Source organism: Myotis myotis, unplaced genomic scaffold (genome assembly GCF_014108235.1).
Source record: "Myotis myotis isolate mMyoMyo1 unplaced genomic scaffold, mMyoMyo1.p scaffold_m19_p_2, whole genome shotgun sequence".
Taxonomy (NCBI): Eukaryota; Metazoa; Chordata; class Mammalia; order Chiroptera; family Vespertilionidae; genus Myotis; species Myotis myotis.
This window is the reverse complement of record NW_023416324.1, coordinates 90,186,216-90,211,656: the sequence shown is the minus strand read 5'-3', so window position 1 is coordinate 90,211,656 and position 25,441 is coordinate 90,186,216. Positions and strand designations below refer to the sequence as shown.

Genomic DNA, 25,441 nt, shown 5'->3' with positions numbered 1-25,441 from the left:
TGAAGCTTTGGCCATTTCAGTGGCAGCAGGATTGGGGGGGGGGGTCAGAGTTGTTGGAAAGAAGGGGGCAAACTACTGTACTCTGAGGCGTGTCTAAGAAGACATTTCAAAGTGACAATGAAAGCTCTGACCCAGAAACAAACTCGTCACTTAGGAAAGGTAATGAAGCAAGACCACCAAAAGGGGTTGCGCAGAGGAAGGGAGGCATGCCAGAGGACCCCCGGAGTTGCTGGGAGCTGAGAGCTGGAGCACACGCTGCCTCGAGTGCAGCTGCCCACTGTCAGGGCTACCAGAGTGCCGAACCAGGAGGGCACGCAGGGTCTCTCTGGGGTCATGTCAGTCAAAGGCCAGAGGCCCAGCCAGGTGGAGACCACGCCAGTCCCCCTATAGGGACCAACTGACAATCAATAAAAAAGATAAGATGTTTGCTTTTGCTTGTCTCAAGCAGGGAAGGGGCCCTACAACACTCATTGAGGAGCAGGTTTAAGCACAGTCTGATATAGCAGGAGAGACTTTATTTGAGGGGGTTGAAGATGGGGGGCAGGCTTAAATATGTACTGTGACTTCTAAAATGAAAGTATGAGGTATACTTATAATAGTGGTGATAATCAAAATGGTTAATGACTACCCAGACACAGACATGAGCCAAATGGAAGCTGCAACCAATCAGAAAGGACACTCACTCTTCATGCCAGTTAAGTCCTACCATTACATACTGGACAAATGCCAACCCAAATGTGTTAAATTACATATACAGAATGATAGTACTTAAGTTTCTTTCCATTTTCATAGTTATCTGGGAGTGTGTCTTTCCTCAGTCTTGAGAGTATAGCCTTTTAACTCTTAGGCTTCCAGATACTGATTTCTTGAATATTTATTAAGAAAATTCGGATATAGGCAGAAGCGTCCCAGGTCGTGTCCCGGAGCAAATGGAGTGAGCAGCTGAAACTAATGACACCCACCCCGAATTGGCGAAATTGCTCAGCTGGTGAGACGGTTTGCAGCCGGGAAGGGCAGAACTCCCCTGGAAAGGTAAAAAAAAACAACCCAGGAATTTGGGCAGGAAAGTTTGCCAGACCTCTGAGCCCAGAGGGTCAGAGGGAGACCACGTGGCAGACAGCCGCGTCCCTTGGGACAGGCACAGCCCCTGACTGGGGAAAGGAGATCTGCGGGATTCCTGGCACCGCTGGGGAATTTGAGAGCTGGGTTCTGTGATCACAGAGGACTGAGCCTAAAGGGGGCAGCCTGAAGAGCTGACCAGACCATGCAGTGCCGGTAAGAGAAGAGCTTACAGAAACCAAGCCTTCCCCGTCTCCGAGGCCAGCGTTTGTTTGTTTGTTCTCACTGAATCCTGTTCATGGGATATTTCGGATATAGACACTCACCTGTGCTAAAGAGAGGGAGAGGGTGTGAAGGAGTGGAATCTGGGGAGAGACTGAGGAGAGAAAGGGGGCCGGGAGAGGTGGCAGCAAATTGAGTGCTGAGACACCCCTGAGCCCAGGACTGGGGCAGCCATTCTCTCCAGAGAGTGAGACTCCTCCCCCTAGCCCCCAGGCAAGGAGCACAGCCACACCCAGATTCCACCCTGAACGAGATCAAGGATTAAAATAATCTGATCAGTCCCTGGGAGTTAACAGGGTCTGGCCTATAGAGGGATTTTCAATCCTAGCAACAACACAGAGTGGGTAACTATTAAGGAACCAGCTCTGGATAGTTGACCTCTCCAAATCACTTTTAAGTGCGATAGAGATGACGTATAGCCTCAGAGGCCAACCCCAGAACACTGCCACCCAGAGGCAGAGCCACAAACTGACTCTTTGCTAAACACAAAATAAGGCAGTCTGGGAAACAAATACGGCCTGCTTTAAAATAAGGACTGTGGTTTACAACACAGAGGAACAGTGTATCGCAGGTAAACTCAACACTCTCCTGAATACCTGGCAGGACTAAAGGCGAGCCAGACTGAAGAATAGAAGAACCGAAGGACCTTCACTACTGCAATTTTTTTTTTCTTTTTTCACCTTTTAACTAAGAAACCAATTTTTTTTCCTTTTTTTCTTCTTCTTTTTCTTTTTCCATCACCTGATTTTACCCTTTTAATTACTACCTTCTTATTTTTAACCAGTATTATTACTGCTACCATTTTACCATTTTTTAAAGTGCCATTTTATTTTCCCTTTATTTTATTTTGGGATTAGTGTTCTCCATTCTATTTTCATCATTATATTATTGGTTGTTTCTAGTTTGCATCCATCTCCAGGGAGTCGTTGCTGGAATTTGTTGGGATTAGTGGCAGTTCTATAGGAGTATTCTCCTCATATAAAAAGTCTCTTCCCCTCTTCCACTTCATTCTCTCTTTTCGCTCTTTTTTTTCTTTTCTTTTCTCGCTTTTATTTTCCCCCCTCCTTTTTCCCAATTTCATTTTTGCACTCCTATTTTTGGTCCCTACTTTTCTTTTCTTTTTTCTCTTTTATCTTCCTTCTTCCTTACCCCCTAATTCTCATAATTCAGGTGGTCACCTTTATTTGGGGTTATTAATATCGTGAATATATTTGTGTTTAGTGCCTGGTACGTGGTGCCTTGTTGTGTTGTATTTTGTGCCTTTAAATCAACGCAGCAGATCCAAGCAACAGCAGCCTCCTGAGCACCACACCCTCTGCTGAGGAACAGCAGCTGTACGTGAAACCTCCCCCCACCAGCCAGAAGAGCCACCACATCTGTGAACAGCACCCACCAGAGGAGCTGCTGCCAACTGAAGAGCAGATGCTACCGCAACTGCCCGAAGAGCAACCACAGACCAAGGAGTCACTGCCACCCAGGGAGCAGCCACTGAATGACTCAACGTCTAGATATGTCAGTGAAATCAAACATGGGTAGACAAAGAAACCCCCAAAGGAAAGAGAAGGAGGACTCTCCAGAAAAGCAGCTAAGTAATACAGAGGCATGCAACATGACAGAAAAAGAATTCAGAATAAGGGCCCTAGAGTGCATAAACCGGATGGAAGAAAAAATCGACAACCTCTGCAAGAAGCAAGAAGAAACAGATGAAAAAATCAATAACATATGGAAGAAGCTAGAAGAAACAGATGAAAAAATCAACAACTTAAGTAAGACCCAAGAAGAAATGAAGAGTGATATAGCTGCAATGAAAAACACCATTGAAAGTATCAACAGTAGACTAGGAGAAGCGGAGGACCGAATTAGTGAATTAGAAGACAAGGAAGCAAAACACACCCAAAATGTACTACAATTGGAGAAAAAAATTAAAAGACAGGAGGAGAGCCTAAGGGAGCTGTGGGACAACATGAAACGAAACAACATACGAATAATAGGGGTACCAGAACAACAGAAAGATGAACAAGGATTAGAAAACCTATTTGAAGAAATAATATCAGAAAACTTCCCTGAGGTGGGGAAGAAAAAAGTCACACAAGCCCAGAGAGTCCCAAACAAGGTGAACCCAAAAAGACCCACACCAAGACACATCATAATTACCATGGCAAATGTTCAGGACAAAGAGAGAATCTTACAGGCTGCAAGAGAGAGACGGAAAGTTACATACAAGGGATCTCCCATTAGATTATCAAATGATTTCTCGACAGAAACACATCAGGCCAGAAAAGAATGGATGGAAATTTACAAAGTGATGCAAAGCAAAGGACTGAATCCAAGAATACTCTATCCAGCAAGGCTATCATTCAAACTTGAAGGGGCAATAAGAAGCTTCACAAACAAAAAAAGGCTAAGGGAGTTTATCACCACCAAGCCAGCAATGCAAGGAATGCTAAAGGGTCTGGTATAAAAAGAAGAAATAAAAAGCTCAGAAAGAAAACAGCCACACAAAAAAAGAAATGGCTACAAACAAGTAACTTTCAATAATAACTTTAAACGTAAACGGACTAAATGCTCCAACCAAAAGACATCGAGTGGCTGAATGGATAAAAAAACATGACCCATACATCTGCTGTCTACAAGAAACCCACCTCATTAGAAGGGACTCACACAGACTGAAAGTGAAAGGATGGATAATATCTTTCAGGCAAATGGAAAGGAAAAGAAAGCTGGGGTAGCAATACTTATATCGGACAAAATAGACCTCAAAGTGAAGGCCATAACAAGAGATAAGGAAGGCCACTTCATAATACTAAAGGGATCAATACAACAAGAAGATATAACCCTGGTAAACATATATGCACCCAATGCAGGAGCACCCAAATTCATAAAAAAACTCCTGGAAGATATCAAAGGAGAGATCGACAACAATACAATCATAGTAGGGGACTTTAATACACCACTGACACCACTGGATAAGTCCTCTAGACAAACAATCAGCAAAGATACAGCAATCCTAAATGACTCACTAGATCAGATGGACTTAATAGACATCTTCAGAACACTTCACCCCAAAGCCAGGGAATATACATTCTACTCAAATGCTCATAAGACATATTCAAAAATAGACCATATATTGGGTCACAAGCAAAGTATCCCCAAATTCAAGAAGATTGAAATCATAAAATGCATCTTCGCAGACCACGATGGCATAATATTAGAAATAAACTACAATAAAAATAACCCAAAATACTCAAACACCTGGAAGCTGAATAGCATGCTATTAAATATTGATTGGGTTACCAATGAGATCAAAGAAGAAATTAAAAACATCCTGGAAACTAATGACAATGATAACAAAACAATCCAAAACCTATGGGACACAATGAAAGCAGTCCTGAGAGGGAAGTTTATAGCTCTACAGGCCTATCTCAAAAAACAAGAAAAAATGGTAGTAAATCATCTAACTCTACAACTCAAAGAATTAGAAAGAGAGCAACAAGAAAATCCCAGAGTGAGCAGAAGGAAGGAGATAATAAAGATTAGAGCAGAAATAAATGACATAGAGACCAAAAAAACTATACAGAAAATCAATGAAACCAAGAGCTGGTTCTTTGAAAGGATAAACAAGATTGACAAATCTCTAGCCAGACTCACCAAGAAGCAAAGAGAGAGGACCCAAATAAACAAAATCAGAAACAATAGAGGCGAAATAACAACAGACCCCACAGAAATACAAATGATTGTTAAAAAATACTATGGACAGCTCTACTCCAACAAACTAGACAACCTGGAAGAAATGGACAAATTCCTAGAAAAATACAACATTCCAAAACTCAATCAGGAAGAATCTAAAAATCTCAACAGGCCAATAACTATGGAAGAAATTGAAGCAGTCATCAAAAAGCTTCCAGCAAACAAAAGCCCAGGACCAGATGGCTTCACAGGGGAGTTTTACCAAACATTCAAGGAAGAACTAAAACCTATCCTCCTCAGACTACTACAAAAAATTCAAGAGGAAGGAACACTTCCAAGCTCATTCTATGAAGCCAGCATCACCCTAATACCAAAACCAGGTAAAGACAACACAATGAAAGAGAATTACAGGCCAATATCCCTCATGAACATAGATGCCAAAATCCTCAACAAAATCTTAGCAAATCGGATCCAGCAGTACATCAGAAAGATCATACACCATGACCAAGTAGGATTTATCCCAGGGATGCAAGGATGGTACAATATCCGCAAATCAATAAACGTGATACATCACATAAACAAATTGAAAGAAAAAAACCACATGGTCATATCAATTGATGCAGAAAAAGCATTTGACAAAATTCAACACCCATTTTTGATAAAAACTCTCAGTAAGGCGGGAGTAGAAGCCATATATGACAGGCCCACAGCCAGCATCATACTCAATGGACAAAAACTAACACCATTTCCCCTAAGAACAGGAACAAGACAGGGATGCCCCGTCTCACCACTCCTGTTCAACATAGTACTGGAAGTGTTAGTCATTGCAATTAGGCAAAAAGAAGAAATAAAAGGCATCCAAATTGGAAAAGAGGAAGTAAAACTGTCCTTATTCACAGACGACATGATATTATACATACAAAACCCTAGAGACTCCATCAAAAAGCCACTAGACTTAATACATGAATTTGGCAATGTAGCAGGATACAAAATTAACCCCAAGAAATCTGAGGCATTTCTATACACCAATAGTGAACTTTCAGAAAGAGAGATTATAAAACCAACCCCGTTTACCATCGCACCAAAAAAAATTAAGCTACCTAGGAATAAACTTAACTAAAGAGGTAAAAGACCTCTACTCAGAAAACTACAGGACGTTGAAAAAAGATATAGAGGAAGACATAAACAGATGGAAGAACATACCGTGTTCATGGATTGGTAGAATCAACATCATTAAAATGTCCATACTACCCAAAGCAATCTATAAATTCAATGCACTTCCCATTAAAATACCAATGGCATACTTCAGAGATCTAGAACGAACTCTCCAAAAATTCATCTGGAATAAAAAAAGACCCCGAATAGCTGCAGCAATCCTGAAAAAGAACAAAGTAGGTGGGATCTCAATACCAGATATCAAGTTGTATTACAAAGCCACTGTTCTCAAAACTGCCTGGTACTGGCACAAGAATAGGCATATAGATCAATGGAATAGAATAGAGAGCCCAGAAATCGGCCTGAACCAATATGCTCAATTAATATTTGACAAAGGAGGCAAGAACATACAATGGAGCCAAGATAGTCTCCTCATTAAATGGTGTTGGGAAAATTGGACAGATATATGCAAGAAAATGAAACTAGACCACCAACTTACACCATACACAAAAATAAACTCAAAATGGATAAAGGACTTAAATGTACGACAGGAAACCATAAAAATTCTAGAAGAATCCAAAGGCAACAAAATCTCAGACATATGCCTAAGCAATTTCTTCACTGATACAGCTCCTAGGGCACTTGAAACTAAAGAGAAAATGAACAAATGGGACTACATCAAAATAAAAAGCTTCTGCACAGCAAAAGAAACCATCAACAAAACAACGAGAAAACCCACTGTGTGGGAAAATATATTTGCTAATGTCATATCTGATAAGGGCCTAATCTCCAAAATTTATAGGGAACTCATGCAACTTAACAAAAGGAAGATAAACAATCCAATCAAAAAATGGGCAAAGGACCTAAATAGACACCTTTCAAAAGAGGACATTCAGAAAGCCAAGAGACATATGAAAACATGCTCAAAGTCACTAATCATCCGAGAGATGCAAATCAAAACAACAATGAGGTACCATCTCACACCTGTCAGACTGGCTATCATCAACAAATCAACAAACGACAAGTGCTGGAGAGGATGTGGAGAAAAAGGAACACTTGCGCACTGCTGGTGGGAATGCAGACTGGTGCAGCCACTATGGAAGACAGTATGGAGTTTCCTCAAAAAACTGAAAATGGAACTCCCATTTGACCCTGTGATCCCACTTCTAGGAATATATCCCAAGAAACCAGAAACACCAATCAGAAAGGATATATGCACCTCTATGTTCATAGCAGCACAATTCACCATAGCTAAGATCTGGAAACAGCCTAAGTGCCCATCAGTAGATGAATGGATTAGAAAACTGTGGTACATCTACACGATGGAATACTATGCTGCTCTAAAAAGGAAGGAACTCTTACCATTTGCAACAGCATGGATGGAACTGGAGAGCATTATGCTAAGTGAAATAAGCCAGTCAATGAAGGAAAAATACCACATGATCTCACTCATTCATGGATAATAGAGACCATTATAAACTTTTGAACAATAATAGATACAGAGGTAGAGCTGCCTCAAACAGATTGTCAAACTGCAGCGGGAAGGCCGGGGAGGGTTGCGGGCAGGAGGTAGGGGGGCAAGAGATCAACCAAAGGACTTGTATGCATGCATAGAAGCATAACCAATGGACATACGACACTGGGGGATAGGGGAGGCTAGGGGACTTTCTAGGGCGGGGGGGAAAAATGGACACATATGTAATACCCTTTGTAATACTTTAAGCAATAGAAAAAAAAAAAGAACTATAAGTTTCTGGTTCCTCTAGAAACTCCTAGTTACCAGAAACCACGTGTGTCCTGCGATTTGGCCAGCAGGTAAAGATAACCATCCTATACCCTGAAGCAACAACCACCACATCTGGAGCCTGCTACAACCCTGCTGATAAGCTAATATCCATAGGCTTCTCCACCCACCCCCCGTCCCTAAAACAGTATATATTCTGCCGCTGTAAAAATAAAATTTGAGGCTTGATCAGAAAAAAGAAAAAAAAGAAAGAAAATTCTACAGCAGCTTCACTAACATTAATTTTTAGAAAATTGGGGGATGATCATATGGATTTCTTTTCCCCCTTCGTTTGATAGTTCCCCTTTTGTGATTATCTGTTTTATTTTTTCACTGTGGCACCAGAAAATGGAACAGCCAGAATAAGACTACATATGGCCAAAAACAATGCAAAATAAGACAAATAAACAAATAACCCTCCAAAAACCTCAGGAAGTAGGTAGCACTCATTCACATAAGGCACATTTGACATCACTGCTTAGTAGAAGTTCTGTTACTACTCTGGGTTCCCTCTGATGGATTCATTTTGAAAATAAGGCCCTGTCCCTCTTCACCACTCTCTCAGTAATAGCGACTACGAATTGATATTCCACCTAAAAATGAAGAAAAGGTTGGATTTTCAGAGTATTTGTTCGGATCATGCTAATATGTAAAAAACGTTCTGTAACAAATTCTGGCTATGTTTATCAATAATTATTGAAAAAAGTGTTTTAAAAATATAAGCACAGTCTTTGTAGGTACCAAAGTTACTGTTTTGCATTACAAAGCTGTTCATGAGTATATGATTCCAAGGTTGATAGATCTTATTTATATGAAACTTTTCTAGAGGTCTTATTCATCAGAAGAAGAAATTAATTTACATTCAGTAAAGCATAGGTGGTGGATATTTTATTAGCTTTTAATTATTTTAAGACTGGTAAACTTTGACTGGTATATATGATGACTCTCTTAGGCAGAATTTCTGATTAACCAAAACATGATATTTTTCTTATTTCTATGAAGACATTTTTGGAATGTCTTCATAGAAATACCTTACTGCTTTCTATGTGGTTTATCTTTTGGCTTCCACTTTCTTTTTCATTCTAGTTTCCTGAGAGGTATTTGTAATAACCTCTAATTTTTTTTAACTTCCCAAACTTTCTCTTTGTTCACTCTCAAGTGGGACTTGGGTAGAATAGGGACTACAGGCCATTTTAGGAGCTACTCTAGATGTGGGACTAGGGTGGGTGTATAATAGGCATGTGAGAAGAGTCTAGAACAGTGACTTTCAACCTGCAGAAGAAAAGTCCCTTTCTAATTTTAAAACAATTATGTTGCAGCAGCCCTTTATTATACAGAAATGAAATCCATAGATAGCTTTCTATACACACAATTTCTCAAGTTTCAATATAATGCCCTATAATGTACCAGGAAGTGGAGGAGTAGGAGGATATATGTCAGGAAGATGATAATAGGCACCAAAATATTCCTACAAAATGTAAAACCTTTCAGGAGTATGGTAGACCCCAACTTGGAAGCACTGTAGTGGTTAAGCGTATGCTCTTGGGAAACACTACCAGAATGGCAGAGTAAGGGCCTCCAAAAAGTTCTCCTCCGTAAAAGCAATGGGAATATTAGTAAACATGACCAACTTTTCTAGAGCTCTGAAAATGAATCAAAGACTTCCAACAATCTAAGGAGAATTTATTCATTAAAAACAAATGAATTTCAGTAAGAACAGTGACCTTTGTGACATTTTAATTTGCCTTATTCCCACACCTCTCTCCACTTCTCCAAGGTAGTCTTGAAAGCCAACAGCCTTACAACTATAGAAGTGATAAAAAAAAATTGCAGCCTTTCAATAAATGAAAGGGAGAAAAAGGTTTTGGAGCTTTTTGGAAACCCCATCGTCAAAGAATTGTCACTATCTAACCTGTCTGAAAGCTCTCTAAAAAGCTCCATTCTCAGGGATTATTTTAATTTGATCAGATTCAGAGATCACTCCGTGCAAATAGCCCTATTCTTAGGATGTTTTCCAAAAACAATTAGGAGCAACTATTTAACACCATAACTGCCTGAAGAAGGGATACAAGTTAGGTATAATAAAGGTTGCTCCAAAACACTTAAAAGAAAAACCTAGGCACTGAGATGCCCATGAGGGTTTTGAACAACTCTAACATACTCTGAGAGTCTAGAGTATGGGGCTGTGTGCATATCCAGGAAAGCCCCAACAAAGTCCTAATCTCTCACCTTTGGCTGACCTTGAGGCTCTGTACAAGCAGGGAGCAAAGGCTACAGCAGAATTGATTGTAAACTTCCTGCTGGATCATTGAAGACATTCCCCCTCATACATGCACACAGAGCTCCATGTAAGACTGAGAACTTATTGGTTCAGGGTATTTAAGGAAATCTGTCCAACTGTTAGCAGCCAAGTTAACTCAGTAGAGAAACTTTAGTGACCAGACATGATAAAGAATACGGACTTTACAGAATTGGTCCAGAAAAGTCACTAAACAAACAAGCAGCAGTAGCAGTAATAAAAACAGTAACACATATCCACAGATTCTGGGGAGCAGGACATCTGATTTTCAGAGTTACCATATTTATTATTTAAAACTAGAGGCCCAGTGCATGATTTCAGGAACAGGTGGAGTCCCTTGGCCTGGCCAGCAATTGAGGCCTATTAGGGGGGTGCCGGGGGGGGGGGGCACCGGCCAGAGGAGGGGTCACAGGAGTTTGGCTGGCTGATGGGGCTGATGGGGAGACTGGTTGGCCAGGGGGAGGGGCCGCAGGATGTTGGCTGTGGGAGTTCACTGACCACCAGGGGTCAGCTCCTGCATTAAGCATCTGCCTCCTGGTGGTCAGTGCGTGTCATAGTGACTGGTAGACTGGTCGTTCTGGTCGTTTCAGTTGTTCAGTCATAATGGTCGCTTAGGCTTTTATATATATACTAGAGGCCTGGTGCACAAAAATTTGTGCACTTGGGAGTGGGGGGGAAGGACTTTCAGCCCGGCCTGTGCCCTCTCACAGTCTGGGGCCCCTCGGGGGATGACCATCTGCTGGCTGAGGCCTACTCCCCAGGGGATTGGGCCTACGCTGGCAATCAGACATCCCTCTGGCAGCCCGGCAGCCATCGGGGGATATCCACTTGCCAGCGGGGACAGGCCTAAGCTGCAGTCGGACATCCTAAGCGCTGCTGAGTAGGCAGGAAAGGCTCCCACCACCACAGCTGTACTGGCAGCCAGCAGCCTGACTTGTGACTGAGCAGAGCTCCTCCATGTGGGAGCTCACTGACCACCAGAGGGCAGCTCCTGCATTGAGCGTCTACCCCCTGGTAGTCAGTGTGTGTCATAGTGACCAGTCATTCCCAGTCTTTCTGCTGTTAGGGTCAGTTTGCATATTACCCTTTTACTATATAGGATAGAGGACTGGTGCATGGGTGGGGGCCAGCTGGTTTGCCCTGAATGGTGTTCCAGATCAGGGTGGGGGTCCCGCTTGGGTGCCTGGTCAGCTTGGGTGAGGGGCTGATGGCTGTTTTCAGGCTGCCCACACCCCCTTCAGGGTGGGGGTCCCCACTGGGGTGCCTGGCCAGGCTGGATGAGGGGCTGATGGCTGTTTTCAGGCTCCCCACACCCCCTTCAGGATGGGGGTCCCCACTGGGGTGCCTGGCCAGCCTGGGTGAGGGGCTGACAGCCGTTTTCAGGCGGGCCAAGACTGCAACTGAAGCTCCCAGTCTCTCCTTTTTTTTCTTTTTTTTTTTATTCTGGGATTTATTTACCTTGTGTAATTGAAACTTTGTTGCCAGCTCCAAGGCCAGCTGGCTGAAAGCAGGTATCTGGGGTTTGTTTAGCTTCTATAATTGCAACATTGTTGCTTAGAGTGCAGCTCAGAGCCCGGCTGTGGCAGGCGGGGAACCTTGGCCTCCTCCATCACCGGGGTAACCAACCTCATGTTTGCTTCAGCTACCTGGCTGCTGGCCGCCATATTTGTTGGCAGTTAGTTTGCATATCACCCTGATTAGCCAATGGGAAGCATAGTGGAGGTATATTTAATTACCATGTTTGTCTATTATTAGATAGGACTAGTGGCCCAGTGCATGAAATTCATGCATGGCGGTGTGTGTCCCTCAGCCTGGCCTGCACCCTCTCCAATCTGGGACCCTTCAGGGATGTCCAACTGGTGGTTTAGGCCCAATCCCTCTCGCAATCTGGGACTGCTGGCTCCTAACCACTCACCTACCTGCCTGCCTGATCGCCCCTAACCACTCTGCTTGCTGGCATGCTCACCCCCAACTGCCCCCCCACCAGCCTGATGGCCCCCAACTAATTAGCATATTACCCTTTTATTAGTATAGATAGATCCAGTTTTTAACAAAAATTGTAAGACACATAAACAAAACAGAAAAATATGGACCATACACAGAAAAAAAGGCAGCCAAGATAAATTGTCACTGAAGAAACCAAGACATTACACTTACCAGACAAAGACATTAAATCATTTAATTGTGTTTAAAGAACTAAAGGAAACAATGAGAGCAATATCTAACAAACAGAGAAAATTAATGAAAAGATAAAAACCAAATAGAAATTCTAGAGCTGAAAAGTACAATAACTAGAATGAAAATTTCAAAAATGTACCACAGGGTCTCAAAGGCAGATTTAAGTAGACAGAAAAAAGAAATAATTCAGTCAAGTTAAAGTCAATTGAAATGATCCAATCTGAATAACAGAAGAAAAAATATGAAGAAATATGAACAGAGCCCCCCACACAAGTGAGACACCATCCAGTGTAACAACATACTTATAATGTGACTCCCTAAAGGAAAAGAGAGAAAGGAGCAGAAAAAATGTTTGAGAAATCATAACTAAAATCTTTCCAAATTTAATTACAGACATGAATACATACATTTGAGAAGTTTAAAAACTCCAAATATAATAAACTCAAAAAAATATATACACCTAAACATCTCATAGCCAAACTGTCAGAAACTGAAGACAAAAAGAAAATTGAAGACAGCATGAGAAATGTGATTTATTATGTACAAGGGAACATCAATAAGATTAAAACTAACTTCCAATCAGAAACCACGAAAGCTAAAAGCCACTGATATGATGTATTCAAACTGCTGAAAGAAAAATTGTTAACCAAGAATTGTATATCTTTCAATACTGTCCCTCAAAAGAGAAAGTAAGGATAACTACATAGAAAAATAGGGAACACAGCTTAAAGGTATACTTGTTTGTAATTCTTCTCCTCTCTAAGTTTTAACACAACTTCATAAAGCGATAGTTATAAAATTGTATTGATAGTCATATAATGTAGAAAGATGCAATCTGTATTAAACAACAGCACAAAGGGCCAGAGGAATGGAACAAAGTTATTGTATGCTATTGAAATTAAGTTGGTATTAATCTGAACCAGATTGTTTTAAGTTTTGATATTAATTGTAATCTCCAGAGAAACCATTAAGAAAAAACCTGAAAAATATATAGTTAAAAAAACCAGAATTAAAATGATATACTAAAAATATATATGTCACACAAAATAAAAAGGTAATGGAGAAATAGGAGAAGAAAAGGGGCACAATACATTTAAAAATCAAATGGCAAAATGGCAAATTTAAATCCTATTTATTAGTAATCACATTAAATGTTAATAGACTAAACACTTCAATCAAAAGGCAGAGATTGGCAAGATAGATAACAATACATGGTTTAACTATATACTGTATACAAGAGATGCACTTTACATTCAAAGATGCAAATAAGCTGAAAGTAAAAAAGATGAAAAAATACACTGCGCAAATATAGTCAAAAGATAGCTGGATTGGCTACATTTATATCAGAAAAAGAAATAGACTTTATGACAAATAGTATTAGTAGAAACAAAGAAGGACATTCTATAATGATAAAAGGATAATGCTATCAAGAAGACATAACAATAATCAACATATCTGCATCTAATAACAGAGGTAGGATACATATGAAGCCCAAACTGATAGAATTGAAAAGTGAAAGAGATAATTTAACAATACAGCCAGAGTCAGGGTGCACGGGTTGGATGAAGTGGGTGAAGGAATTCAAAAGGTACAACTTCCAGTTATAAAAGAGTTAAGTCATGGGCTTGTAATGTACAGTATGGTAACTATGGTTAGTAATATGGTATTTTGTATTTAAAACTTACTAAGAGCTCTGGCTGGTTTGGCTCAGTGGATAGAGCATCAGCCTGTGGATTGCTGAAGGGTCCCAGGTTCGTTTCTGGTCAAGGGCACATACCTGAATTGCAGGCTCAATCCCCAGTGTGGGGCATACAAGAGGCAGCTGATCAATGATTCTCTCTCATTGATGTTTCTATCTCTTTCTCCCTCACCCTTCCTCTCTGAAATCAATAAAAATATATTAAAAATAAAATAAAATAAAACTTGCTAAGAGAGCAGTTCTTAAACATCTTCATCACATACACAACCTAATCTAATAAAAGGGAAACATGCAAATTGACCATACCTTCACTAATCCCCAAGCCACACCCACCAGCCAATCAGAGCAACTATATGCAAATTAACCCAACGAAGATGGCGACCGGCAGCCACGGAGCTGGAGCAAGCAGGAGGCTTGGTTGCCCTGGCGATGGAGGAAGCCAACTTTCCCACTTGCCCTGGCCGGCTGTGGCCTCCGCTAAAGGCAACAAAATTTCAATTATAGAAGCTAAATAAATCCCAGATACCTGCTTCCAGCCAGCCTCCACTGAGAGCTTGGGTGCCTGGGGGCTGTGGCATGCATGCAAACAGCTATCAGCCCTTCACTCAGGCTGGCCAGGCACCCCAGCGGGGACCCCGACCCTGAAGGGGCTGTGGCCAGCCTGCAAACAGCCATCAGCCCCTCACCCAGGATGGCTACACCCACACTGGGTGAGGGTCCCCACTGGGGGCCTTGGCCTGCCTTCAAACAGCCATCAGCCCCTCATCCAGGCTGGCCAGGCAACCCAGGGGACCCCCACCCTGAAGGGGCTGTGGCCAGCCTGCAAACAGCCATCAGCCCCTCACCCAGGCTGGCCAGGCATTCAGAAGGAACCCCCACCTTGAAGGTGGTGTGGCCAGTCTGAAAACTGCCCTCAGTCCCTCACCCAGGCTGGCCAGGCATCCCAGCATCCCAGCGGGACCCCCACCCTGATCTGGAACACCCTTCAGGGCAAACCAGCCAGCCTCCACCCATGCACCAGGCATATAATAAAAGGGTAATATGCAAATTAACCCTCATAGCAGAATGACTGGGAATGACTGGTCACTAAGACACACACTGACCACCAGGGGGTAGACGCTCAATGCAGGAACTGCCCCTTGGTTGTCAGTGCTCTCTGACAGGGGGAGCTCTGCTCAGCCACAAGCCAGGCTGACTGCTGCCAGCACAGCAGTGATGGTGGGAGCCTCTCCCACCTTCTCAGCAGTGCTAAGGATGTCTGACTGCAGCTTAGGCCCGATCCCCTGGGGAGCGAGCCTAAGTCAGCAGGTGGACATCCCCCGATGGGTCCCAGACTGTGAGAGGGGACAGGCCGGGCTGAGGGACTCTCCCGAGTGCACAATTATTTTTGCTCCAGGCCTCTAGTATTTTATAACTATGTATGATGATGGATGCTAACTAGACTTATTGTGGTGATCATTTTGTAATATATACAAATATTGAATTACTAGAGTCCCGGTGAATGAAATTTGTGCATGGGTAGGGTCCCTAGGCTTGGCTGGCAATCAGGGCCGATCTGTGGGGTGACCAATAGGGCAATCGGGGGCCCATGCTGACACCCACCTTGGAGGTGACCGGTAGGGCAACTGGGGTGTGGCACTGCCTATTTGCCATCTGGCCCCATCCCCCCCCCACCACCACAGGTCGCCTCCCTCTGTGGAACAACTGGGATCGGGAGGCCCCTACTGACACCTGCATTGGCTGGCCTGGGGCCTGCAGGTTGGAGGCAGCTCCTGCATTGAGCGTCTGCCCCCTAGTGGCCATGTGCATCATAGCAACTGGTCGTTCTGGCATTTGGTCAATTTGCATATTAAGCTTTTATTATATAGGATTGTCATACACCTGAAACTAATACAGTGATATGTGTCAATTACACTTTATTAAAAATAAAGTAAACAATTAAACAAATAAAAGTTTGAGACTTTAATGCTGCACTTTCAATAATGGATAGAACAAACAGGTAAAACATTAGCAAGGAAATAGAAAACTATATATATAAAACCCTAATATGCAAATAGACCAAATGGTGGAACAACTGAACAACCAAACAAGTGGTCACTATGACGTGGGCTGACCAGCAGGGGCATGTGTGGAACATGGCGGGCATCAGCAGCAGGCAGCAGAGCACAGAACATGGTGGGTGTCAGCTGCAGCAGGATGGTGGAAGCACCAGACCAAGGTGGGGTACCAGTCACTGTCATCAAGGTGAGCCTCTCGTGGTTACTGAAAATTCTTTGCTCCCATGCACCATGGTCCTGCCCGGTGCTTGCACCTGCTGCCAGCACCAGCCCCACTCACACCCAATGCCATCGCCTGGTGCTGGCCCTGATCGCTCGGAGCTGTCAGCAGATGTGAGGGGTGGCAGCCAGCCCCAATCGCCCCTCTGTTCCTGAGGGGCAATTGGGGCCAGCAGTCGTCACTCGCACCTACTGCTGGCGATGGCCCTGCTCACACCCACAGCCGGAGCCAGAGCTGCCACTCACGCCTGGCACTGGTCCTGATCGCTTGGTGCTGTCAGCAGATGAGAGCGGTGGTTGCCAGCCCCTATCGCCCCTGAGGATTTCTCCATCTCTCCCTGCTCCTGAGGGGTAATTGGGGCAGCAGCTGCAGCTTGCACCCGCTGCTGGCACTGGCTCCAATCGCTCTGTGCTGTCAGCGGGTGAAAGCGGGGCCAGTGCCATCAGTGCGTGGGAGCAATGGTGGGAACGAGGCTGCCAGCAGACAGGGGACCAGGGGCCACAGTGGGAGGGGCCAGGCGGAGGTACGGAGGATGGGCTGAGACCCACCCCTATGCTCATCACATCCTTGCAACCCACAGTTTATTTCAAGGTGCATGAGTTCATGCACTGGGCCCCTAGTAATCCTATCTAATAAAAGAGTAATATGCAAATTGGCCATCACTCCAACACACAAGATGGCCACCCCATGTGGACACAAGATGGCTGGCAGGGGAGGGCAGTTGGGAGCAATTGGGCTGGCAGGGGAGCAGTTAGGCATCGATCAGGCTGGCAGGGAAGTGGTTTACTTTGAATTTATATTAGTTCACACAAACACTCCATCCATGCTTTTGTTCCGGCCCTCCAGTCCAGTTTAAGAACCCATTGTGGCCCTCGAGTCAAAAAGTTTGTCTACCCTTGGCTAGACTCTAGGCCCTAGAGGAATTAGCCCCTTCAGAAAGGCAGGCAAAGAGCTAGGCTTCCTTGATGTTGCATGTGAAGAAGCTGTAGGGGCTAGATAGATCATGAGAGTTAGAGTGAGTTTCATATTCAACGCTGTAGTCATGATAATACAGGATAATTCTGTATGAAACTCCACTCCTTCCTGTCTGGTCTTCAAAACTGATTGATCTGTGGTTTTCTCATCTCAGCATGTAAACAGCCTCCCCCCTTACTCTCCTGGGCTCGGGTTGGAAGCCTGTCCCCTCCTCTCCGTGATTTCTGGCTCACACTACAGCCTACCTTATATGTTTTATGGAGTGTTTTATATGTGCTTATCTCACCCACCAATGCTGGATGGAGCTCCTCAAGGGCAGTGACCTGATTAATTTCTTTCTGAATCCTTCGCATCTAGATATTTGGACATGATGCATAATAATGCTTATTGAATGAATTAAATGGCATTTATTCGGTTAAATGAGCATTTACATTTGTTTTTCAACTAATTCCATTTATTAAGTTCTTGTTCTATGCCCTGCACTCTGTTACATGCTGGCAAAACAAACAAAAATAAATTAGATGGGACATTGCTCTCCATGGTAGGGATTGCATTCTGGTGAGGGCAAGCCAAAAGATAGGCAGAGTTCTTTCACCTAGAATGACCAACTCTGCTCTGTCCTCTCCAGCAAAAATACCCAGGATAATGCTTTCATTAGCTAGAGAAGCCTTTCATTGAAATACCTTTCACAACCCTAATAAGTGCCACCATCCCTTTTATCACTGTTTCCATTTCCATTGTGATGGTCATGTAATGAGGTGACTAAACTGACTCTTTTCAAGGTGAGGCCTAACAGAGACTCCACTGCCCATGGACTGAGTTGGTACTCTCCTCCTCAATGAGCCCTCGTGTCCATATTCACTGTGAACTGCAGCTCAGTGTTGCTCAAGCATCTTCATTGTGTCCACAGAGATTCATTGATGCCTTCCCCAGAGGTTGTGCATAATTCAAAACCCATCAGCACACTCGGGACAGGCGGCTTAAATTGCTCCTTCCAGGATATCTTACCTGCGTTGGCCCGCTCGGAATTTCATTCGCTACCCCGAGGTCCAATTACTCTGCCAGGCTAAGTTCCTCAGCCCCTCCCTCTCCTGAATGGCTAAGAAGCTGACTCTTTCCTCTGTTGGCATCAACACCCTGCCCACTCTGTGCAAAATTGCTGCCCCCGGTGAGGGAGGCTCCTCAGAGGGGAAACCCACCATGCAAACCAGAAAGCAGGCAAATAAGCAGCCAGTCCCTGTGCTGATAAAGGGAGAAGAGTCTGGACACGGGGTGAAATCCACACCTCACCTCCCTTGGCTTAGCAGTGCTTAGAGCATGACACCCCCACACGCATTCCTGTGCTCCCCTCTGAGCCCTGGGGCTGGCTTATTTCTGCCCTGGGCTTCCTGGACCTGGCTGAGTTGTGGAGAAGAGGACACCCTGAGCTTTGAGACCCAACCAGAAACAATTCACCACAAAATATGTACCATCAGGACCTCAGTGAAGAGACAGAGGAGGCACAAGCAAGAGAAACCAGAAGTCATTCTCATGGTTTCTTGGAAAGAGAGGAAAGAGCAGGGTAAGGAGGACAGGAGCCACCTGACAAACTGAGAGGGTGTTGGGGTGAGTTTGTTTGACTGAAGCCTGTGGAGGGAGTGAATCTGGGGGCTTGGGTGAGACCAATTGCTCCTGAGACCACTGCGAGACAATCCCTAGCCCGTGGTCGGCAAACTGCTGCTCGCGAGCCACATGCGGCTCTTTGGCCCCTTCAGTGTGGCTCTTCCACAAAATACCACGTGCGGGCATGCACGTACAGTGCGACTGAAACTTCGTGGCCCATGCGCAGAAGCCGGTATTTTGTGGAAGAGCTGGTATTTTGTGGAAGAGCCACACTCAGGGGGCCAAAGAGCCGCATGTGGCTCGCGAGCCGCAGTTTGCTGAGCCGCAGTTTGCTAACCACTGCCCTAGGCCATGTACTGCGCTGGCCTCTCAGGGGTCAGCGTATGTCCACCAAATCCTCCTGCATGAACCTCTGCCCCCAGTGACCTCCCTGCAGCTCAGGCGCCCCTGTTTCTCATCTCATTAGCAGGCGCTGGGTGAGCAATGCTGGCCCAGCACTGTGGTAAGTACTTTGCCTGCGTTACCTCATTTGTCACAACTACCCCATTCGGAAATGCCACTATAAGATTACCCGCATTCTACTGGTAAGGGAACTAAAGCTCAGAGAGGTACAACCTTTTTCTCAAGGCCACACAAGTAACTCCCCAAGACAGTGTGACTGTGGTGGCCATGTGCTGGCCAATATATCAGGGCAGCCCCACGAGCCCCTCAATCAACGACGAGCTTAGAAATACTTCTGTTCTGGAGCATCTGTAGCTTCTAGGCTCCACTAGTGTTTTGCACAGGGGAGGCACAAATTTCTGTTTTTGTTTTAAAAAATACCCCCAAGTAATAGAAATAGCACAGTCATCTTAGCACACTGGCACCCCTCTCATTCTGACTGCTTCCCTGTGCTTGAGTTGATGGTGACATACTGCCTCTAAGGAATTTCAGCTGTGTGGTAATAATGAAGGCAATGATAACAACTGACATTTATTAGGCACCTATTATGCTTGGCTCTGTGCTGAGTCAAGTAGAAAATTTTGTCTCCGAAGGAGAAAAGAAAGGCACAGAGAGGTTGTGCCTTGCTCAAGATCACACAGCTAGTCAGTGGCAGAGCCTGGCCTCGGACGCAGACCTGACTGAGCTCTTTCTTCCCTGTGCCGCATGGTCTGGCATGCCATGAGTTTTAACATCAGCCATCCAGTTAGCCAGATGGTCAGTTATTATATATTAGAAGCCTGCTATGCCAGCCCCTAATGCGGGGAGGGGAAAGGAGCCGAGGGAGTAGCCTGGCTGTGGAGGGTGAGTGAGGGTCCCAGACCAGGGAACATAGTCCCAGGGTGATGGGAAATTTGGGGAAGGTGAAGAAGGAGCTCAGGGTGACAGGAACAGGGAAAGGAATTTGGAGAGGGAGCTGAAAGATGAAAGGGTTACCAAGACCAAGCTCTCTCAACTTCACAATTTTGTATCAGTTTTATTTATGGCTTCCTAGGGATTTATGATGGAAGGCATTTGGATCAAGGAATAGGGAAGAATAATTCCAAACTGCAGTTGACTACAAAGGCATTTTGTGTGTGTGTGTGTGTGTGTGTGTGTGCACGCGCAGTGCGGAAGGCCAAATAATTCTCATTTTGCCATTTTCAACTGTCACAACAGGCTTTTGGGGGGCTATTTTGGTCTGTTTTTGTCATTTCATATACATGCAGGGCTGCTATACTGTGATTCCATGGGCTTAAATGGTGCTTTGAATTACTGTTCAGTTTGCAGAGGTGAGGTTTTGTCTTGCCTGAACTCTCCAGCTTACCATTGCTCAGCTCATTCCCTGCAAATGAACTGCTGGTTTTTATTCATAGCAGCACTTTGCTACTAGTTCAGCGATTTCCTTCTTTCAATATTCTCAAAAGAGCGTTTACTGGTTCTGGCGAGTTAATGCTACTCCTACAACTGTGATCCATTCCTGTAACATGGGGGAGTTAAGGCACTTCTAACTTTTAATTTCTCTTAAAATGAGCTTATAACTTCCTACCATCCCCGTTTGGCTGCTTTTACAACTGACAGTGTTTTAGCTTTATTTCTTTGAAAGAACACCCAGAGGAGACACATTTTTGGCTTGGAAATCCCACCTAGTACAATGCCTGGCAATTTCCTCCCATACAGACCTTCACAAATGTCCTTTAAATTTGAATTCTTTTAAAAATAAATATGTTCTTATTGATTTTTTAGAGCGAGAGGGAGGGAGGAAAGAAAGAAACATGGATGTGAGAGAGAAACATTGATCGGCCACCTCTCACACTCACGCTGATCAGGGATCAGCCCGTAACCTGAGCATGTGCCCTGACAGGGAACTGAACTGGCGACCTTTTGGTGCACCAGCCCATGCTCAACCAACTGAGCCACACTGGCCAGGGCGATTTCCCCCCTCTTTTTAGAATATTTTTAAGACTCAGTGGGTGCCATAGAAAAAGGAAATTCCTTTGGAATGTTAAACTCCCTGTAGCCAGCTGTGATGCAGTTGTTCAGGGCAGCGAAAGAACTGTGTGTTTGGTATTTGGTAACAATGTCAACCTGACTCTTATTTCTATCTCTGAATGAATGATGATTTCACAAATCAAGGAGAACAACATTTTTTTTTTACACTCAAAGATCAATCCTATATTGCAAAGGCAAAAAATGATTATGGTCAAAGTTCAGTTGGGTTTTATTTTCAGTGTACCAGATGTGTGGCCTTGGGTAAATGACTTTAACCGCTCTGGGCCTCAGTTTCCTCTTCCATAAATGGAGATATTAATAAGCACCGACTTGCCGAAACCGGTTTGACTCAGTGGATAGAGCGTCAGCCTGTGGACTGAAAGGTCCCAGGTTCGATTCCGGTCAAGGGCATGCACCTTGGTTGCGGGCACATCCCCAGTGGGAGATGTGCAGGAGGCAGCTGATGATGTTTCTCTCCCATCGATGTTTCTAACTCTCTATTTCTCTCCCTTCCTCTCTGTTAAAAAAATCAATAAAATATATTTAAAAAAAAATAAGCACCGACTTGATAAGAATTAGATAAGATCATGAACACAGAAACTGGTGCGTAGTCATTGCTTAGTAAATGTTAGCTATATGACCCTGAGTGTATTGACATAGACAATGCTGGGCTCCCATATCTCTGCCATTCACCATAATGCTCATAAACTAAAGTAGAGAAGAGCTAGTGTAGGTTCTAGCCACTAAAACAATGGCCTTTATCAGTGGTTTCTGTCATAATGAGTTGTCCCATCTTTATTACTAAGAACCCAAACTGCCTGTTCAGTAACATTTCTCATTCATTAGGTGAAAACACTCTCTGACAATCAGACATTTCTGCCTATGGTATTGAACAGTCCTTAAAATAGAGTAGAAAGAAACAGTAGACCAAGTCTGTCTTGTGGGAAATGCGTAATGTCACTTTACTTTGATATCGGCAAATGCTCTTCTAAATCAAACTCACCACACTGAATCCTTGGTAAGTTTGGAGTTCACATTCCCATCTTCTTGCAGGAAGATGTCCATTTGCAAATTGGCATCATTATCATGAGCTGAGAAATAATTGGTAACAACTCTTGCTGGTATCCCAAGGCATCGCAAAACTGCAGGAAAGAAGGACCACAACGAACCACGTCACCAAAAATTAATAAATACATAGGGAGCAATCCCTTCTCATAGGGACTTTCTTCTTTGACAATGTCAAAGGTCAGAAATAACAAGAGTAAAACCAATGAATAACCAAAGTAGTAATTAGTTTATTGTGCATATACCAAAAAGACAGTTCACTAACCAGGAACACTCAAAACAAAACATGGAAGGAGGTGCGAGGCTATATTATCCTAAACCAGCTTATATAGTGAGGAAACGGTGCCTGTTTATTCTTCACAGAGATTGGTTATATTAGGATATTCTTAAAAGATAGGGAATTGGTCAGTGGTTACTTTATTTATTTATTTATTTATTTATTTATTTATTTATTTATTTATTATATCGACATTAAGAAGCAGTTTAAGGTTTGCCCATGATTTTCACATGCATAAGCAAGAAATGATCACGGTCATGTTAGCCTTGCAAAATAAGCTCAAGTGAGCTTTGTCTGAGCAAACTGTTTCTGCTCAGGAAATCTTCTAGGCTAGACTCTGTTTTTCATTTTAATGCCAACTTGAAAAGCCCCATTTGTACATGTTGTCCTCAGATATTCCATGCTGGAGAAGGGGCTATTGTCAGGACCAAAGCTGCAGAGAGAATCCTTGCTGCAGGGTCACTCAGAATTGCAGTTGGGCCAGATGAAGTCAGCTGGAACAGAAACCCAGTAACAGCGTTCCAATGTTTGTTGCAAACCATACGATTGTCAAAGTGGTATTATTTTAGCCCAGCTAAGGGGACTATGCTTCTGAAAATAAAATTTAAAAATAGCTAATAGGAAGCTAGGAATGTACGAAGCAGGTCCTCAGTGGGGTTTGCTTTCTCGGATGGAATTTGCTCTGTGACGCTTGGTGGAGGGTGACACCACAGATTCATTTTAATTGTTAGGTAACACATTGCCAGGATGCATCTCTTGCCATATGTACCTATTGATTAAACTTAATCCAAATGCCCTCCCTGGCTCCCAGGACACCACACATCAGGGCTCATTAAAAATAATTCTGCTGACAATTTTAAGATTAATGACTTGGCTAGCCTTTTATTTTCTCAGAATAGTTTAGCATTTTTAACCAAAGACTATCCACCTCCTTCAATAGAACAACTTTGGAAGTTCACAATGGAGTCTGGAAAGGTGAAGCTTGACACTGGGGCACTAGGACCTCCTTCCCTCTGACTTCCCTCTTTGGGTTTATTCTCACTGTCCTTCTCCATATCATGCTTCTGCCTCTTCTAACTTTCCATCAAAGCCTGGAGTAGGTCTGGTGACCCTCTTATACAAAAGGCATACATGGATGGAAGGTGCTCACTATTTCATCTGGTTCTAAGCCTGAAGGAATTACACTGGGATAATGAAATTGTACGCAGCAGGACATGGTAAGGCAGAGGGCCCTTTTGGTTTTCCTGGAATCATTTCATAAGAGTGGCTGCCTCCACTGGGTGCTGTAGGCTTAGTTTGCAAACCATGAGGGAGGGGAGCTACTATATTGAAGTTCATGCTTCTCTCTAGAACTTCAGAGACCAGCCCTTTCAGGAGACAGATATATTGACCTTGACTGCTCTCAGGAAATATACACATTTTCCTTTAGTCCTTGGGTATACTCAAATGGCTGAGAAAATAATCTTATTCATTTGATGCCAGGGATAAGAAAAAAACCCCACAATATAAAAATCATGATTTCTCCTCACTTGGATCACTGGCTAGTTATTTTTTAAAAAATATTTTAAAATTTATTTTAGAGAGAGAAGAAGGAAGAGGGATAAAGAGATATAAACATTGACCAGCTGCTTTCTGCACGCCCCCTACTGGAGATTGAGAACACAACCCAGGCATTTACCCTGACGAGGAATTGAAACTGGGAACTCTTGGTCCATGGGATGATGCTCAAGCCACTAAGCAATACAGGCCAGGCTAGTTCTTAGACCATAACAACTTTGAGTTGAAACTGACAGACTTCATAATAATTTATTTTTTAAAACGGTCTTATCCCTGCTTCTAGCCTCTGACCCCACCTTGATTTTTCTGAATAATAATAATAATAATAAAATGTTAGCTTAGTAAAACATTCTTTATTAATGAGTAAGCAGAAAGGACACTCAAATTTATGCTTGATGTTTTCTCCAAGACTGTAGAAATGGCATGTGGCTGAAGAGAATAATTCTGTTCCCATATGCTTTCTGCTATGGATTGGATGTTGGGTGAATGAAAAGCCAGAAAGGAAGCTAGGGAGTGATGATTATTCATTAACTTCTGATACCTAATTGCTCAGGGGCATCGAGACTCACGTGTAAAAAGGGAGATTAAAAAAATGGAGATGAGACCACCTGCCACAATCTCTTCCATAGCTACACTAAAATTAAATAGATACATTTACAAAACCTCTCAGTGATAAACAATAATCAGCTAAGCATATTTATAAAACTTCTCAATAACAAGTAAGCATTTGTTATTATTTTTTTAATTTTAAATTTGGCTAATTTAACCTTTTTTAAATGCTGGGGGCTTACTGAAAAGAAAATGCCATATTCTTACCTCCACACCCTTACTTGGCCCCTGGGGCCCTCCGTTTCTCTGGATGTAGAATGATGGACCATGTAGGAAATAGCCCATCATTCTTTCTATAAAGACTCTGAAGTCAAAGAGAAACTATGAGAATATATAGCCTGGAATAATTTAATTACACATTGACTACATCTCAGAACAGTCATCTATAAATCTATGGAGCCAACAGGGATTGCTAGGTCTCTTTGACAGGTTATAGATAAAATGCCATGAAGTGAAATTTCCTTTACATTAAAAACATATTACTCA

At 43.2% G+C, this 25,441-nt stretch overlaps 1 protein-coding gene across 3 annotated transcripts in view; it reads right to left on the bottom strand.

Annotated features, from left to right (window-relative positions):
• Window positions 1-25,441, bottom strand: part of F13A1 (coagulation factor XIII A chain) — a 195,123-nt gene that overhangs the window by 50,670 nt on the left and 119,012 nt on the right. For all 3 annotated transcript variants that reach the window (XM_036350412.1, XM_036350413.1, XM_036350411.1), the window contains one exon: window positions 22,451-22,589. In XM_036350412.1, the coding sequence (XP_036206305.1) occupies window positions 22,451-22,589 (139 nt within the window). The remainder of the gene's footprint in view (window positions 1-22,450; window positions 22,590-25,441) is intronic.